This window comes from Haliaeetus leucocephalus, unplaced genomic scaffold (assembly GCF_000737465.1).
Source record: "Haliaeetus leucocephalus isolate CR32 unplaced genomic scaffold, Haliaeetus_leucocephalus-4.0 Scaffold696, whole genome shotgun sequence".
NCBI lineage: Eukaryota > Metazoa > Chordata > Aves > Accipitriformes > Accipitridae > Haliaeetus > Haliaeetus leucocephalus.
The window spans coordinates 730,747-748,864 of NW_010973132.1; the positions used below are offsets into that span (position 1 = coordinate 730,747).

General features: G+C 38.7%; 2 protein-coding genes across 7 annotated transcripts in view; one reads left to right on the forward strand and one right to left on the reverse strand.

Annotated features, from left to right (window-relative positions):
- Nucleotides 1–11,261, forward strand: part of ZNF106 (zinc finger protein 106) — a 39,607-nt gene extending 28,346 nt beyond the window's left edge. For 2 of the 3 annotated variants that reach the window (XM_010580039.1, XM_010580042.1), the window contains exons 11-22: nt 423–1,203; nt 1,575–1,630; nt 2,127–2,281; nt 2,572–2,706; nt 3,624–3,740; nt 4,564–4,755; nt 5,841–5,903; nt 6,826–6,945; nt 7,411–7,482; nt 8,992–9,063; nt 9,698–9,844; nt 10,891–11,261. In XM_010580039.1, the coding sequence (XP_010578341.1) occupies nt 423–1,203; nt 1,575–1,630; nt 2,127–2,281; nt 2,572–2,706; nt 3,624–3,740; nt 4,564–4,755; nt 5,841–5,903; nt 6,826–6,945; nt 7,411–7,482; nt 8,992–9,063; nt 9,698–9,844; nt 10,891–10,947 (1,967 nt within the window). In that variant the 3' untranslated portion in view covers nt 10,948–11,261. The remainder of the gene's footprint in view (nt 1–422; nt 1,204–1,574; nt 1,631–2,126; nt 2,282–2,571; nt 2,707–3,623; nt 3,741–4,563; nt 4,756–5,840; nt 5,904–6,825; nt 6,946–7,410; nt 7,483–8,991; nt 9,064–9,697; nt 9,845–10,890) is intronic. The other variant, XM_010580040.1, reaches the window with a different exon arrangement.
- Nucleotides 11,262–17,342: 6,081 nt separating this feature from the next.
- CAPN3 (calpain 3, (p94)) overlaps nt 17,343–18,118 on the reverse strand; it is a 29,733-nt gene continuing 28,957 nt past the window's right edge. For all 4 annotated transcript variants that reach the window (XM_010580047.1, XM_010580045.1, XM_010580043.1 and 1 more), the window contains one exon: nt 17,343–17,647. In XM_010580047.1, coding sequence (XP_010578349.1) covers nt 17,621–17,647 — 27 coding nt within the window. In that variant the 3' untranslated portion in view covers nt 17,343–17,620. The remainder of the gene's footprint in view (nt 17,648–18,118) is intronic.

The following is an 18,118-nucleotide window of genomic DNA, read 5'->3' on the forward strand; positions in this document are numbered from 1 at the left end:
TATCACTGAGCAGCTGAGATGCATTAGGCATGCATTGGTTAATACCAGTCCTATGGCGGTGGTGACAGCTGGTAAGGGAGCACACAGTGAAGGGTGGTAGTATCTTAAGCTGACAATGTAGGATTCACCAAAGGTTGTTTGTCAGAACTTCAAAAGCATATAGTCAGCCGGCAACTTGAATGATGTGCCCCATTCCTTTGCTTGTGGGTACACAGATAAACATTTTATGCAGCAGCTATGTTTTTTAAAGGCTGGACAGCTGACTGAAATAGCAGATCTGCATGTGCACATAGCTTTCAACATGTAGGAATATGTACTTTACATGCAGAATTAAGTATAAACAGAAAAATGCAGGGAAAGCAATTTTGCATAAATATTTATTGCTGTAGAGATTGAATATAACACTAGTCTGTTTTCTTCAGAAGAAACCAACCAGAAAACTTCAGTGTATCCAGTTATCTCTGCAACCATATCCCTATCAGAGCTCGCAGCTTGTTTCCAACACACTAATCAAGATGTTCACAAGCCTGCTGTGGATGTGGGAAAGGCTGGACTTCCAGAGAACCCTTCTCCTCATTCACTGTCTGTTTTCAGCAAGAGAGAAGCAAATGACACAGTGACTGAAAGCTTTTTACTGGATCAGTGTAGCACTTCTCTTCCAAAGCATTCAGTCCTTCTAGAAATGCCAATAGACAAAACCCCCAAACTGTCAGCAGAACCATCCGAGCAACAGATGGCAACCACTGTAGTCCCAGCAGAAAAAGGGAACAGGAGGAGGAGAAAGTTAAGGAAGAAGAAAACTCTGAGGGCAGCCCATGTGCCAGAGAACAGTGATACAGAACAGGATATAATTGACTCTAAGCCTGTCCGGAAACTCAAGGGTGGGAAGGTTCCTAAAGGAGAAAAAGTTACTACATCCACTCCTCCAAGACACGAGGATGGAGCTACTGCTCAAACAGCAAGAAACAAAGATGAGAATGACAGTGATGCTTCTCTGGAGCTAGTGGAAGTTCCAGCACCCCAGTGTGAGGTGGTTGATGTTCATTCATCAGAGTCAGGAGATGAGAAACCGGACAGTCCCTCAAAGAGGGATTCACACAGCTCCGTGGATCAAGCAGTCCTAGAGGCATCTTGCTCTGGTTATGATGAAGTGAGCTCTACCAGTGAGATTGGCACAAATTATAGGGATGATGGGAAAAGAAGGTAAGATTATTGTAGATCTCTCAAAAGTAAAAGCATTATACAGTATTCATGAGGCCTCTTTTCTTTTTTCCTATTCAGAAAGTCTTACAACATCAGTAACTTCTAATTTCATTCAGGAGTGAAATAAGAGGGAAGATGAAAATTGAATTTGCTTTTTTGGTCCAACAAATGAATGTGTCTTGTTACCTGCTAGTTTCTCTAATACAAGAACAAGGCTGCCCTCCACGGGAAGTTTGGTTTTGAGCTTATCTGTCACAGCCTATTTTCTACTAAGTGCAGAGTTGTATTCTGGAGTATTACTTAAACTAATATTTTGTCTGAAAATGAGCATGCAAAGTCCAATCTTGCTGCTCTTTATTTCTGTGTTACAGTGTGGCTGAGACGCAGACTTCCATATCATCACTAAGAGGATCAAAGAACTCATCAGGTATACCTTTTAAGCTTTTCTTCTGATACTTTGTGTATAGTATCTTGCAGGACTTTGAGTTAAGTCTGGATCAAACTGCTTCCAGAGGGGAATTTTGCCCTGAAGATAAAAACCTGCACTAAAAACTGAAGTGGGAAGTGATGCATAGTCACTTATGTCATCTCCCTGAATGCTTTGTGCCTGACCCCTCCACATCCCCCTGCCCCCTCCCACAGAAACACTTCTGCTCCACAGTCTCTGTAGAGCTGTAGGACAAACAATAATACAATCCTTTTGCTATTTTAAAGATCTTTCTGGACTTAATATCATATAAAGGTTTGTCTGGCATTTTATATTACCTTCTGCCACTTACAAGCTCCAGCTGGGACCCACAATGAAATCTGACTTGAAGGTGCTGAGCCCACTAAATAGTTCTGCTCTTGGGGATACAAACAACAGTAGTGTGTTTGCTTGAGTGTGTTCCCATAATCAAAGTACATGTGTCTCTGTCCTACAGAAGTGTCTTCGGAGCCAGGTGAGGATGAAGAACCTACAGAGGGAAACTTTGAGGGACACCTGGCAGCAGTGAATGCTATTCAGATTTTTGGGAATTTGTTGTATACCTGCTCAGCAGACAAAACTGTTTGTGCCTACAATCTGGTTGTAAGTAAGGTTGTAGGAATGGTGTTATATTAATTGCAGTCACAAGATTGCAGTTCTGTTTTTGTAAAGCCTTACTATGTAGTTAAGGAAGCAGCTGCTTTTTCACGTGCCTAATTTTTTTTAATGCTATTATTTCCTTCAAACCTCTCTTCTCCCCCTCCCCAACCCCTTCTCCCTCTGAAAGGGGTAAGGGGAGATAGATTGCTGCATGTTAGCTGTCCTACCCTGCTCTGTCAGGCACAGATCCTGAGGGGCATTATAGGCCTTTATGTTGACAGACCCTATGCTTTTCTTTTTAGAGCAGGAAGTGTGTGGCCATCTTTGAAGGACATACTTCAAAAGTGAACTGCCTCCTGGTCACTCAGACAAATGGAAAGAATGCTGCACTCTACACTGGCTCAAGTGACCACACTATCAACTGTTACAATATCAAGGTACTCAAACTCTGTGTTGATTAACATGTACTGCATTTTTATGTGGGTGTTTCTTTGCAAATATAAATGAAAAAAGCCTTTTAAACCTGTATGAGCTGGACGTGAGCCCCACTTCATACCTCATTAGAGTGGAGCAGGGAAAACAAACAAACAAACAAAAAACCAACCCAGCAAACCATTAAGTTATTTACTATCTTAATATTTTGGCTAGCATGTCAGCAGAGTTTTTGCCAGAACAGCATGATGGGATCCTGAATGTTGGGAACACCAAAGTGCAGGATGGTTGTCTGGCCATGAACATCATATTTGTCTTGCTGTATTTCTAATTTCATTGCTTATGGAAGGCACTGCTCTCTTTGTAGAGCAGCTATAGAGAGAATAGGTTATCGTTTATTCTGAGGGCAGGTGGAAGAGCAGACTGAGACTTCCTGAAGCTGGACTTTTAAGGATAAATGATAGGAAGGTTTGTCCAACCTGTGGCTTGAAGGACTAGAAAGCAAATATCTGCTTCAGGGGGCAAACTGCCAGAGTTTTTTTACTCTTAAGCTGATGATTCATGGCAATTCCCTGTGGGGGACTTCATGGGGATTCCTCAAACTCAAGCATGTAACAGGGTGTTTTTCATATATATAGTCTGTACTCTGAACTTCTATATGCGTTAGAGGTTGTGACTAAAATAAAGCTTTTAGGGTTATAACTGGTTGCTGAAGTACAGTCAAGTCTCAGAGATGGGATTGAGCTGTTTAAAACCAGGATCAAACTGCCACGTGACACCAGACTTTCAGATGTTTTTCTCCACCAGCTCTGTTAGTTCAAAAAATGCAGCTTGTAGGTGAAAATCCTCATTCACTTTAGGCTTTTTTCCCTGAATTGTTTTCAGTTAATGGAAAGTTTTAAATACTTCTTTCTATCGCCAGACCAGAGAGTGCATGGAGCAGTTTAAATTGGAAGATCGAGTGCTCTGTTTACACAGTAGATGGCGGATCCTTTATGCAGGCCTCGCAAATGGCAGTGTGGTTACTTTCAGCATAAAGGTTAGTTTGTTTAAATATTGGCACCTAAAAGCCTGTTGTGATGCTCTTTCTCTCCACTTTGTGTTTCTTTCCGTTCTTACTTCTTGAGTAGTAAGTGTATTTGTAATTAAAGTATTTTGGTATAAGTGGGCACTGTTGGCCCCTTTTGGTCCTTTATTTTGTCAGTGCACAAAGCTGTCCCATCTCCCCTTCCCTCTGGTTACCTCTTAACTGCTGTGTTGTTGTCACGTTTTTCCTTAAGGTTCCACCTGGCCTACCAATCATGTGTCATGAGAGTTTTCTGACACAGGTGATTATTTGTGAATCCCCCTTTCTTGCCCATCAAAGTAGTGTGAGACACTTTAAAGTGTTGCTGGTTTTGCCTGCTCCATTTGCGGTTATAGACTCTTTCACATGTTTTCTGGCAAAGAGGCTTAATTAGCAGTCCCCATGGTATTTAAAAGTGAATACAAATCATTATTTAAATAAATTATTTTTCTGATTATTCTTTTCATGGATCCTAGACTAATTTCTCAGATTTATCCTTACAAATTTATCCATTTTTGCATTTTTCTCATAATACTATTTCCTCTCATTGTTCTAACTCAGAAGGAGGATTTACTGGACCTTTGCTAATCATGAAATATTTTTTTAAAAGACAGAAAATTGAAGCCTAACATAAGGAGTTATATCCTTGATTTGGAAACTTGGTTGTTAAGATGCAGCTCTTACCACTGCTGAAATCAGATGCTATAACAAGTACAACACAAAAAGGACTCAGTGGTCTAGTCAGTGTCATAGCAAAGTTTTAATTCTTAAATACCATTTTTTCCTACCGCAACAGAACAACAAGCAGGTTGATACCTTTGAATGCCATGGCCCTAGAGCAGTGAGCTGTCTAGCCACAGCTCAGGAGGGAGCACGCAAGTTGTTGGTAGTGGGCTCCTATGACTGCACCATCAGTGTGCGAGATGCGCGGAACGGGCTGCTTCTCAGAACCCTGGAAGGTCACAGCAAGACTATACTCTGCATGAAGGCAAGTGTCTCTGAAAATACGTTTTTGAAGAAGAATGCTTAAAATGGTGTGTTTTTTCTTTTCCTTCCTCATCTGATAGTTAGCAGATTGTGGTAGGAAGTAGAGGATTTCTCTATTTTAAATATAAAAACTGAGTAATTTGGTAGGAAAATTGTCTCTGGCTGGCTGCCATATCTCATGTTCCCAGCAAAACTGTTGGGGTTGTGTTTGTAGGAAGCATGTTTATTTCATGTTGTTAGAAGATTCAGGGAATCTTGAAATGTGAGTTTGCCCACAGAGGGAAAGTTGGTGAGAAGATGCAGCTATTTTTCATGTACCCTGATTGTACAAACCTCAGAGGAAACTGGAAAAAATGTAACTCTGGCAAAGTATTCTTCTTTTTTAATAGAAGAATCACTAACACTTATTTACAGGTTTCTGGCTTCTGAGATTACAACCTGGAACATACGCTTGTCTGACTGCTTTGCTGTGACCACTATCATGTAACAGATGGGGGATGACTTCCATAAATTGCATTTGTCACTTTAGATATTATGGTGCAGTGGCATAGCCTTTTTTGTCCTGTGGACTATCCTAGTCCTGCTTGCATAGCAGCATACTGTGGTCCCTTCTTGATCCATGATGGATCTGTTAAGCTTCCTTTCTAGATTAGTACTTGTCAGGAGCACCATCTTACATGACCAGAATGTAAGTACACAGCACAGCCAATATTTCCAGGAAACAATGGGCTTTACTGTGCATGTGCAGAGCAGCATTCTACATTCAGTTTGTTTGGTCCCTGATCTGCTGCTGAGCTGTCCCTGAGAATAGTCCATAGGTAGGATGAGTTAGCCTAGTGGGCTGCAAGTTAACTGCTTCTAATATCAATTGTGAAGTGTCAAAAGTCATCATTAGGATAGCATCGTACATTTTCTAGCTCTTATGTAAAGAAGTCAGTGCGTGCTTTTTTTTTTTCATAGTCTGTTGATTTTAACTGTCAAATTTAGGAAATACTACAGTACAACTTTAAACTGAACAGTGTCTTAATGTTTTGCTTGTCCATTTCCATATCTGTTACAAAAATAAAACTTTTTTTTTTTGGTAAGGTTGTGAATGATCTGGTGTTCAGTGGCTCCAGTGATCAGTCTGTCCATGCCCACAACATTCATGTGAGTCTCATGAAGTTGGAATGACTTTTGCTATTAAGGCAGTGAATTTCTGTGCTATAAAGTCAGTATTTCCAGAATTTTTGACTGACTGGTGGGGCAAATTGCTTCCAGAAAAGGAAGTCATATGATTTTGTTAATGTGACTATGTACTATAGCTAACTAAGGAGACATGTAGAGGATACATAAACATGCTGACTCTTGTAATACCATATGCAATACCTTTTTGTCTGGGGATCGTGCTTTTGCAAATATTACTACAAACATGCTGATAATGTGGAAAGGGTTCAGAGCAAAGCAATGTGAGAGATTCTGGTGGGGGAAGAGCTTCTTTATTACAGGAAAACTTGAGGAATGCAGTGTTCCAAGCTAGCTGGTTCAAAGGCTGTTAAACTGTTGTGAATGCTTTGTCTCTAGCCTGCCACTGTGTTCTTCTTTTACGCCATCTTTCCTCTGTGCTAGCAGAAGCATTCATGTAGCTATGCGATAAGTTAGATTAAGAAACTAATCAGAGGTAAATTTTAATTGACAAAAAAAATCGTGTATTTCTGTGTATTTAGCTAAATTTGCCCACTGAACCTTGTGGCTACATAAATACTGCTGGTACTAATAGCATAGTACTAGTTGCAGGGTAGGCGGGAACATGTAACTAATGATGGAAAGAGAAGTAGATGTTTTCCATAGTGGCATGCGTTTCTGTTGTACTGGAATGGCTCTGTGTTAACATGGGCAAAGAAAAGGATAAGTAGTATTTGATCACAATCTAGAAGTGCCTTCACAGGAAAAGCAAGTCTAATAAAGGGTGTTTCCATTTTTTGACTAGTAAGCATTGAAGCTAGCTACCCTATCAAGGTTAGGTAAAACTGTTTTGTTTTGTTTTATTAAAAAACAAAACATCTATTTGCCTTTCTTTTTATTGATGCAGACTGGAGAGCTGGTACGGATCTATAAAGGCCATAACCATGCAGTAACAGTTGTGAACATTCTTGGGAAAGTGATGGTGACAGCTTGTCTGGATAAATTTGTTCGTGTTTATGAGCTACAGGTAAGAAAATAGATGGTCACTAATGACATTTACCTAATATGGGTTAATTAATTATTCTGAAGTCAAATAGAAGTCATCTTTGTGCTTACTGGTCTCTCCCCATCCCTCTCTTTCCTGTCACTCAGAATATATAGTTGTCTCACCAGCCAAAATACATGGGTTTTAAAGAATGTAACCTAAACCACTCTTTTAGAATCTGGGTTATCCTAAGACAGTGACGGCTCAGAAAAGTGGGGAGATGTTAGTTTTGTCTGCTGAAAGACCAAGTGCTTAGTTGGACGAAAAGACTCACAGAAGTCACGTGAGGAAAAGTGAGCTTTCATGGTGGCTATGAAGTTTGGAGTCCACCAGAGGAGTTTAGTTGCTACCCAGCAAACTGCTCTTGGAAGCATTGCCATTTGCATGTCTGTGAAAAATGGCTATTAACTGTCATGCTATTAAATGTCTGTTTCTGTTTCTTTCAAGTCGCATGACCGCTTGCAAGTCTATGGAGGCCACACAGATATGATCATGTGCATGACCATCCACAAGAGCATGGTAACTTCCTTCTTTTCGCTGATCTCAAAGAGAAGGTTGTAATTTCCACAAGCATATACAAGACAGTTTAATTTTTTCAGATAATGAAATCGACCTGCTGTCTGACTAAGAAGAACTTAGAAATGTCAGTCAAAAAATCACATTGCTGTCACAGCTTTGTATTTATGTAATATTATTGTCTGAGGAAAAATTACCTTCTAGCTTACTGTAGTCTTAAAACAGTAGTTCTGTTTACAGTGATGATTGCAATGAAGAGTCTAGAAATAGTAAAATATTTCCTCTTTTCAAGCATCAATCCTGTTTGACTTTTGCTCAAGAGAGTCACACAGATGCTAGAGGAAAACTTCACCCATAGTCAAACCTCTAGTAACCTTTGATAGAACCTAAACAAAGGTATGCAATTGATTTAGGTGCACAGATTTCTTCATGCATCTGCCCTGCACAATAGGTTTTAGAAGCACTTCTGGATAAATAACTTGCTTAAAATAGTCATTGAAAGCAGTTATTTGCCTGCATGTGTAGGAATTTGTTTGCAAACTTTATTTCAGATTGTAAAATAAGAGGTATAGTAATGATCTATAATAACAGAAGAATCAAGTGTAACAGAACTGATCTCCTACTAGTGGGAATATATACTGCCCAAGCTTCACTTCTCATGTGAGTGAGATGGAAAGCTGAATGCATTCAGGCTTTGTGCTTACAGTCTGAGGCTTGAACTGTCCCCCAGCAATAGTCTGTTTTGGGCATTTTCACATGAAAGTTTTCAGATGAGAAGCTTAGTGACGATTGAAAGATTATAATTTTCTGTAGTAGTCTTAGTAGTAAAGTATAGTCTCTTACACACAGCATATTGGTTCTTATATGCTAGTGATGAATTTTCAAGAGACAAAAAGACTTGAACAAAAATAACAAATGAAATCTTCATCTTGCAGAGTTTTTTGTATTATGTGAGGACTTTTTTTAATGATGAATATCCTTTATGGGATTATGAGCATCTGACATTTTCTTTCTAGAGGACAATTTTGTGTGGACTATTTGCCAAAAAAAGGGTTTTTTTAAGATGTCATTTTGCCTACCTTTTCAGGATCTGCATCAGTCTTCTCTTTCTGAAATTCTGGTGTTCTTCCTCATCCTTCCTCTCCATCCCTTTTTGATATACATATAACTGGTTAAGTCCTGGAAATATGTTCAACTTGACATTTACACCTAACTTTTTTCACTTCAGTGGATAGTAACATATTTTAAAGTTTTCTGAACTTTTAAATGCTTGACACTATCAGTGATAGAAGTTATGGACACATGTCTTATTTGTTAGTAGGTTTTTGTAAACTATGAATGCAAATCTTAAAAGAATTAGGTTGGACCCATTTTTTAAATTTAGACACCTTGCATGTTGATATTTTATTGTTTTTCACCTAATACATTCTACATGAAGCCTCCTTCAAAATTTGACTTCTTTCTTTTTTGTATTATTTCCAGCTTGCTTATCCATAAATGTTTCTTTTACAGATCTACACTGGATGCTATGATGGCAGTGTCAGAGCTGTGAGGCTTAATCTGATGCAGAATTATCGTTGCTGGGTAATGAGCAAAATGTTTTTAGCCTTCTTTGTTACAGTTTTAGACTAATTTTCTAGGGGTGGTTGCTACTTAGTCTTGGACGTCTTGACCTTTAATTTATTATAATTCAATAATATTTTTAAAGTGTATATGTACATTTTAAATGTAAGTATATATTACTAGTTCAGTTTTTCATGGTCTTTAGTATATGTGTATTCTTTGGGGCAAGTTGATAGTAGCATCTTAAATTCTTTTTTTTCCTGGCAATTTCTAGATAGTGACATGTAACTGTTTAAAACCAAAAACTTCAGCTGAGTGACATAGAAAAACTAATTTACTCTGCTAAGTAAATTTAATTAAATTCCCAATGACTCCATCTCAGGTGAGCTTAAATCTCCTAAAGGCTTAGTTCCTTTCTTCCTCCTGCCATTCTCGCTGATGGTCCAGGCTTGGCTAGAGGCAGGAAGAATCGCTGTAAAGCTGTCATTAAAGTAATAGAGATCATTGAGGATGGAAATGAAATAATAAGATTAAAAAGTTTCAGGAGGTGACACGTGTGTGAACAGTCTTCATAGAATATTGTGAAGTTGCAAGAAGAAAAGCATTAGCTAAAATTCTTTTCCCCTGGCTTATTCTGGCATGTTTTTTCTACCAGTGGCATGGATGTTCACTGATCTTTGGAGTTGTGGACCATCTGAAACAACACTTGCTAACTGACCACACCAACCCAAATTTTCAGACCCTAAAATGTCGTTGGAAGAACTGTGATGCTTTCTTTACTTCCAGGAAGGGTTCCAAGCAGGTATGTGTTTGAACTAACGTGGTTGTATTTGGTAGTATAAAGTACTTTATATCACCACAATTGTGGGACTTGATCCTATTTCTCGTGAAAAGGGTTAAATTCTTCTAGTCTTTACAGACCTAACTGCATACTTTAAGAGTCATACAAGGCTAATAGGGTTCAGTTCAACCTGTGACAGATGAAGAGTGCAGCTAAGTATGATAACTTGAGATATGGTCAATTTAAAACAGTTTGATCCTAAAATATTACATGGAAATGATAAAATTCTTGAAATATTAGAAGAAATTCTGATAACTATGCTCAAGATGTTATTAAGTTTTTGTTTGTTCACCTTAAAAATATGTTTTTCCTACATCAGTCTTAAAACAGGTTTTTATCCTCTTAATTTTTATCCATCACTACCCCCCTTCATTGTTGTGGATGCCGTTGCTGTTTATTTTTCACATGGGATTGGTTTTGCTAACAATCTTTAAATAAGTAGTGCATAAATTTCTGAGTAAATGTTAGCCAGATGGGAAAAAAAATGAAGATGTAAGAGTTGGATTAAGTGATGTGGAAGGTGTTGGGGGGTGGGTGGAAGGAGGGTTGTTACCTATAGGCTGATTGGTAAAAGTCCACATTTTACTCCTTGGCAATATAAACTACGTTCCTGTTGAATGGTTGTCAAAATATGCAATGGAAGGAGGTTTCTTTGAGAACTACGAAGCAGAAGTAGAATCCTTTAATTTCTCTTTAAGCACTGGCTTTAGATATGTTTATTTGATATGCTCTTCTAGTCAGAAAGGAAGCTGGTTTTTATTTGCCTTGAATCATGTGGTATGTGAGATACTTTAATATATGTGATTTAATAGCTTGGCATCGATTTTTTTAAATTTTTTTTTTACTTTTTTTAGAAGCTTTAAGCTAATAAATGTATATTATCCAGAATGTCACTTTCACTGAGGCTTCAAGACTCTCTTGCAAAGTTTTTTGTGGGTTTTTTTGTGTGTTGGTTTTGGGTTTTTTTTAATTATTATTTTTAACTGATTTCTCTGGTTCTTTTCTAGGATGCTGTAGGGCACATTGAAAGACATGCTGAGGATGACAGCAGGATTGACTCATGAAGCTTTTCACCTCCCACATTGGGAAGTAATTTTATATGTCAGAATTATTCCAAATAACATCAATTTCTTACTCCAGTCTTTCCTTTTTTCTTCTCCCACTTGGAATGCAAAAATGGAGTCGGGCTGAAATGCCTTGCTACAGAGACTGCAGGTTGTGCTGCACTCTGTAGAAATAAGGCTGGTCAATTAAGACTTGGCCCAAATGGAAGATTCTTGCAAGTTTTTAATTCATTGACAGATAAGAATATTCCCTCCTCTTGTCTGACTTGATTTTTTTGTTGTTGTTGTTTGTTTTTTCTGTTTGTTTTTTTTGTTGTGGGGTTTGTTTTGTGTTTGTTTTTTTTAAGAAGCATAGTCTTTGGGAAGTCCAGAGGGGTGTTGAGAACTTAGATTACAATAGGTGCTGGTGTTTGCAAACTCAGCTTGAAGCCTGTGAAGTGTCTAAGACTTGTCTGGGTTTATCTTGTATCCAATTTTTTTAGCTGATTTTAATAAAATTCTGCAAACCAGAGTATCACAAATTCTAACGGTGTAACCTGAATATCCAGTGTACATTTTTACTTTCTTCATAAACGGAAAAGGTATTTTATGGAGAACTGGAATAAATAATTTTTTTTAATGTTAATTGTAACTTATTTTTTATCCTTGTGTAAAAATTGCTGTAACTGGCACAATATATACAGTAACAGACTGCCCTAAACACTGTACCTCCTGAGGTATTTTGTTTATTTGGAGGAAAGCAGTTATTTCTTAAGAGGTATGCCAGTAGCAGCAAAACAGCCAGAACAGTAGCTCCAATCATGTGCTTTGCAATCTTAGTTTTTTTAAATATAGGTCCTGATGTACAGGAAATAAGTAAGTGGTGTCAGCTTTTGTTTTAGTTGAATACCAGCATAACCACTGCTGTCTTGATACAACACCATAGTTGGATTCCTGACTTTATTTGGAATCTTAGTGACCGAGTTTCACAGTCCCATATCTTCATGGCATCGCAAACTAAGAGAAATGCGAAGGCACTGCCTGTCTAAGTTCATCCACTTAGGTCATGTTTTGTTTCTGTTGTGAAGCGGCTTAATTGGCTTGGGCTATATCAAGTTGACAAAAACTCAACTGGAAAGAATGGAGCAGGATTTTAGAGGATTTTAAAGTCTAAAGTTCTCAAGCAGAAGCTGAGGATAAAAAAATGCATATCGCATGTGAAAGTCTTGTTTCTACTAATGCACAGAAGGTACCACAGAGGAGCCAGTGCAGAGGAGAAGACTGACTGTACTTCTCAGGATTCCTCTGCAGGTGTCCCTTAGGGTGGATAACTTTACCCATTGAGTTCAGTGAAATGTACTTCTTGCCTTTTGCGATCCTCTCTCCCATAATGACACTAATTTAGCAAAGAGCTTCCTTAAACAATGAGACTAATCTAGCAAGGAGCTTTTTGTTCACTTTTGCCTAACTTGCTGGTCAGGATAAAAAAAGCAGAGGTTTCCTTAAATTGTAACAGAAGGTAAAGACAGCCCAGTGTCAAAACTGAGCTGCTTATAAATGAACCCAGCGCTTTTCAAACAAATTGACTGTACTATTTTTACTGGGCATCTCTTTCACCACTACTTTGAGGCTTGGTATGCCAACCATAGACCAAATAAGTTTTATAGCCTCGTTCTTTGACTATAAAGAAGCCTTTTTAGGCCAAGAAAGTGACTGAGGAAAGCCCATGGATGTTCCACTGCCATCAAATCAAGGAACTTCAGGGCCTTCTCTGAAGCACACTATTTTTGTATTGTCTTAGCGTACAAGCATAATTTCTCTGTAATTGCTTGACGTTGATGATTTTTTTGTGAGAGACAGGAGTAAAGTAGCAATGAGATGCAGTAGCATCCTACTTCAGACATGGGAATCTCTGAGGTTCCAGTGCTTTTGTGGTGATTTGTTTGGGGTTTTTTATTAAGCTGTTTGTGGACAGGAAAAAACCCAATATGTGGCTCAGACCCCAAGCTATTTTTGAGGGTGTTTTGGGTTTTGTGGTGTGTGTCTGGGGTTTTTGTGGTGTGTGTCTGGGGTTTTTGTTTGGTTTTGTTTGTTTTTTTTTTTAATTTCTTTCTGTGGTCTGTGGATGAAGCAATTCAAGAGAGAATAAAGTTCAGGGAAATCTCTGAGCAGTGTAAATGTTTTCTGATGCAGGCTGTATTGCTCTAAAGTCTCCAAGAGTACTTGTTTTTTTCATGACCTAAAAGCAGAAGGCTGCATAATACTTAAACCATTTCCAAAATTACTGACATTCAAAAGTTCTTCTGGGTTTTTTTTGAACCACGATGAGGGAGCATGTAAAAGTGTGGCATAAACAATGTGAACATCTCAAGCTGTCCTCCTTCACAGACTGTGTTTGAAGTGAAGGTGTGGAAGTGTGTCCTGAGGGCAAGCATGTGGAGTGATTGTAGCATTCTGAAAAATGGTGTTTGAGAGTAGATTTTGTTAGTTCTTCTTTGTGATTCTTCACGTTCTTTCAGCTGTTTTCAGGAACGTGTAAAGATCTTTCTCACTAGGTGTTGCAACAAACACAGTTATTACACTTTATTTGCATTCCTGATTGCTTGTTGGGTTTATCTTTTCTAGTTGGTGGAAGCAGACTTCCTTTTCTTGTACTCCATGATATTTCCTTATCTGTCCTTGAAAACAGTCCTCCCGAAAAGTCTGGACTTCTGAAATCCAGCTTTAGCAGTGGTGTCTTTTGCCACTTTGTAGGTCACTGCAGATATTGTAAGAATCTTAAAATGCATAAGAGGCAGGAAAATAGCAAAGCTGCATGAGTGTTTATAAAATTTTGCTTCACAAATTAAAAACCATTTTAAAAATCGCTCAGGGGCTCAGACAAAAATGCTGTGCTGCTTTGTCTGAGGATATCTTAAAAGGATTTGCTGTGAAGTTGTTGTGCAACTGTGGAAATCCCCAGGCTTCTCTGGAGTTTTGTGGGGAGGTATCCTATTTGTTCAGCTGGAATTCGGTGCAGCTTTCACTATTGGCCGTTCACTGCTTCCAGAGGCAATTGCAGAAGAGAGATGCCAAATTTATGTATTGGCTTGGTAGCTGTTAATGAGATCCTCTCTGGTCTTGCAACTTAGGGTTTTGATTCCTGATATACCTCCAGTTGAAGAGAGTAATAACTTTGGGAAGGTAGACTGTTTGTGAAATTTAATGGAGTAATATTTGCTTGAAAAGCAGTACTGCACATCTGTAGCTTGTTTCAGGACTATTTTTGTTTTCAGTTTGTTTTTTATGCAAGTAAAAAGTTGTGGGTGGAAGAGTGAGTAGAGTAAGGGTTTATTTTCTGGTTAGCTGTGTTGATTTTATTAGTCAAATGTTAAATAATGAGCTCTGGACTTGCTATGTGGCTGACTACATATGGCAGGCCCTTTGCGGGGCAAGCTGCCATTTTCCTCTTAGCAGGACTGGTATTGCGCCTGTTAAGCTATGAGCCTCCCCAGCAGACAGAAAGTGCCGAGAGGCATTGTACGCTTTAATGATATAAAGAATGGGCCAGGTGCTACTGAAACCAGTTATATCATCCTCTTCAAAGGCATGAGAACTTGTTGTGCCATAGGCATACCAAGCCCTGCCCGAGCTCCAAAAGGAGTAGCATAAAATGATCACTTAAAGTTCACGTGCTGCAAAGCTTAACCTTCCCCAACCCCAATAGCCTCACATGTATTGAATTGTAAGACAATGCTCGGATTGGTCTATAGTCATTGCTCCTTTCTTCTCCAAATCACAGGGAAAAATAACAGCTAACTGGCAGTGCAAAATACTCTATGGCCTAATACTGCTGCTTCTGTATGTGTAAGGGGCTGGACGGAAAAATGCTGTATCCATTGGTACAAAGATGCATTAAATATCTCAGCTTCTGCTTGCCTTCTGTCACTTACATGTGGATTGCAGACTTTAAACATGTTATCAGCACATGAGCTGACTTCTGCAAAATAGCAGGAGTTTGGCCATGCGGTGTGTTTGAAGTAGTGCAGTTCTTGTACAGTCTGAAAATATGCATAATAATGCTGGATCAAGGTAAACAATAACTGAAAACTCGCAATAAACTGCAGGTTCCCAGAAACAAAAATGTGGTGTTGAGAAAATATTTTTCCCTTCTTTTGTATTAAAACACAGGTACAGATGAATCTTGGTTTTCTGGCTTGTGCGGTACTATCATTCAAACAGTCTAAGTTGTCCGGAGTTGCAGTATGTAAGGAAGGATAAGGAAACAGTTACAGCTGCTGTTTGTAAAATATTTAATTGTGAAAGAGCAAACTGTGTAGATATATATTCCGTTATATGCACCTGCCAGCTTCTCAAATTTCATTTTGCTGTTAAGTGTTAAACAGTCTTTTTGAGGAATGGAAGTGGAATAAAACAACATGACTGAATATTTAATAATTTAAGCTGTGTAGAACATGTGCACAGATTGACCATGGTTTTCTTCTCTCACTTTGGTACAAAGCTGTGAGCATAATAATGAAACTTTACACAGCAATAGAAGAAAAAAAGGAAGAGGAAAAAGAAAAATAAAAGTTCTTTATATTGTTATGGTTTGTCAGTCTGATTCTTCTTTGTATTGAATAGAATGATTCTTTTACAGGATTCAGTAGAACTTGACTTTGTCCTGGATTTTTCACTTTTTTAAGAAGGCTGGGAAAAATCAGACAGGCCACTTTGAAGCTCCAGCACTGACAGGAATGTTGCAAGTTTTTGCTTCCAGTGTGCAGGAATCTCGGACCTAGTCGTTTGACAGGGAAAATGGAAAGTGTCCACCCAGCTGGTGCCTCCAAGATGACGTACTGACTCCCTTGCTTCATGGCCTGTTGCAAAGGGAAGTTGGTAGTTCACTCACCAGGACTTTAAGGAGCAGTTTTGAGTTGCCAGTCAAAAATCTTCATTTTGATCTGTTGACTGATAGATTTTGGTTTTCTCTTAACATCCCAACTGAGACCATCTCTGCCATATTTTTTGTATGGAAAATAATAGCTTAGTGGGGGTAACACATGGCTGGAGCCCAGGGCTCCTAGTGTTCCAGTCATCTTAAAAACGTGGCCTGGGTTAAAATAAAAGTTGAATTTAAAGGAAAATAACTCTTTATATAAACTATAGGATTTTCTTCCTCTTTCAGAGTAAGTTACAGTGCAAGACAACATTAAGAACTTTATAGTCAAAAGGTTTTCTATTTCTTAGTGACCTTTCAGTTAAATGTGCTACTTAACAGAATAACTTTGAGTGGGTGCTATGATTTGGTTTCACAATTTTGCTTTACAACAGTGGATGGCTTTGTTACTCTTTACCACTAGAGAACGAAGTAGAAGGTTCTCCTGACAAAGTCTGGTCTCTTCACACCTTTTTTTGTATATTTTCTTTTCTTTCCATTTTTATATTGATTGATGATTGACCAGTTCTGAAAGCCTGTCATCCTTAAACCTGGTAATGATGGAACCTCTCAAGCTGAAGTGCGCTTTTTTTTTTTTTTTTTAATGCATTCAAGGAGCAAACGGGCAAGTGTTTGAGAGATTAAGCTGATTTCACGCTTGCCATAAAACTCCAAAAGCTGCTGTATATTCAGGAGAATGGTGGAAGAGTGCTCAATGTTTCATCCTCCTCTGTTCTTTCAAAATAAAAACAAAAAACAACCCTTAAGCTTAGGCCAAAATCCAGTTGGTTTTATTTTCGGTTCAATTAAACTAATTGTACTTGCACATTCGAATAATATTCCTAATGTGATCATGCTAACATAGTGTCTGATTCTGCTACACGTCACCTGTTACAATAAAAAAATACACAATACTGTCAGGAAATAGGACCCCGAGGTGTGTGTGTGTGGTGGTGGGGAAAGTGTGTGTAGATACATAAATTTGTATGTATAAGAGGTTTTCTGTCTCAAATGGGAAACAACTTTCTCAACGTTACAGAGAATGCAGTTACGATAAAAAACATTTAAAATGTCCAATGTGTAATTAAGATACAATGGGGGTACTCAAAATGAGAGCAAATTGCACACTTCTGATACTTTTGCTGAGGCACTAGACCGAGCTGTACCTAGGGATTGCAGTCTGTTGTGCCTTACTTCCACGGTTCTGGCGTAGCAGAGAACCACCTCCGCAGCCGCATCTAGGACAACATGATTGAGATGTGTAATAGTAATGTGATCTAGCATAATCTCATATGAAACATTCAGTCACCATTGTGAAGAGGCTGAAATTATAGTATCAAAAGCAGGACAAAGAGTTAATGACTAGGTACAGGGGGTAGTAAACACCTCTGACTTTCACAGTTCAGATGCAGTCCCAGTTTTGCCTGACTTGAGGGAAGACTTTTCCAGTTGTCAGCATAAGCAGAACAGCGATGCATGCTCCATGTATTTACCATGCAGAAAAAGCTTAATCCAGTCATCAATAAATTAGTCCTTGTTGCCCAAAGGAAAATGTCAGGAAGTTATAAAAGTAGTTACAGAATATGCGCACTGGTCTGCCTACTGGGGTATGGTTGTCTCTTTTTCCAAAGGCTTCTTCCCATGCGCTGTTTCCCTCGGCAAGCAAAACATGTAATTAGGAAGTGGTCTTGTTTGCACTTCGGGATGAATGGAGCTAGTTACGCAGAACAGAAGTCTTGAGTGTGTTCTCGATGAAGGTGGCCACTGGCTCTGGTCTTACGCATACATTGTGAGCTGCAGCCACTGAAAGAAGAGTTAAAAATTAAAGGATGGGAGACTTGTTGGCATCCTCCAACAAATCGTATTGAGACACCGCCCTCTCTAGTGGGAAGGCAGCTGCTTGCTGACGCTTAGTATGAAGCACAGTGGCAGTGGGGAATTTTGTCTTGGGCTTCTTGCTCCTATTTCTCCTTCCCTTGCAACAAGTGAAGACTTTTTTTATGATCTCCTTAGCAGAAGACATGCTTTTAAGTTGAAACTTCCTAAGTCGTCTTAATAAGATTTTCAAAAGGTAAAGAACTATGTTAAACCCCATTAACATATAATGCCCTATCAGTATGTTTGATTTAAATGGCCTTATTAAAAAAAAAAAGTCAAAAGATTTTGTAGCACTTTAAAGATGATCTGAAGAGTCCGCAGCTGTGCCCTTCAGCACCAACTGGAGTCTTACAGAGCAGCTGTTGCTGGCGGATCATGGGTGTTTTCTGTGTAAAG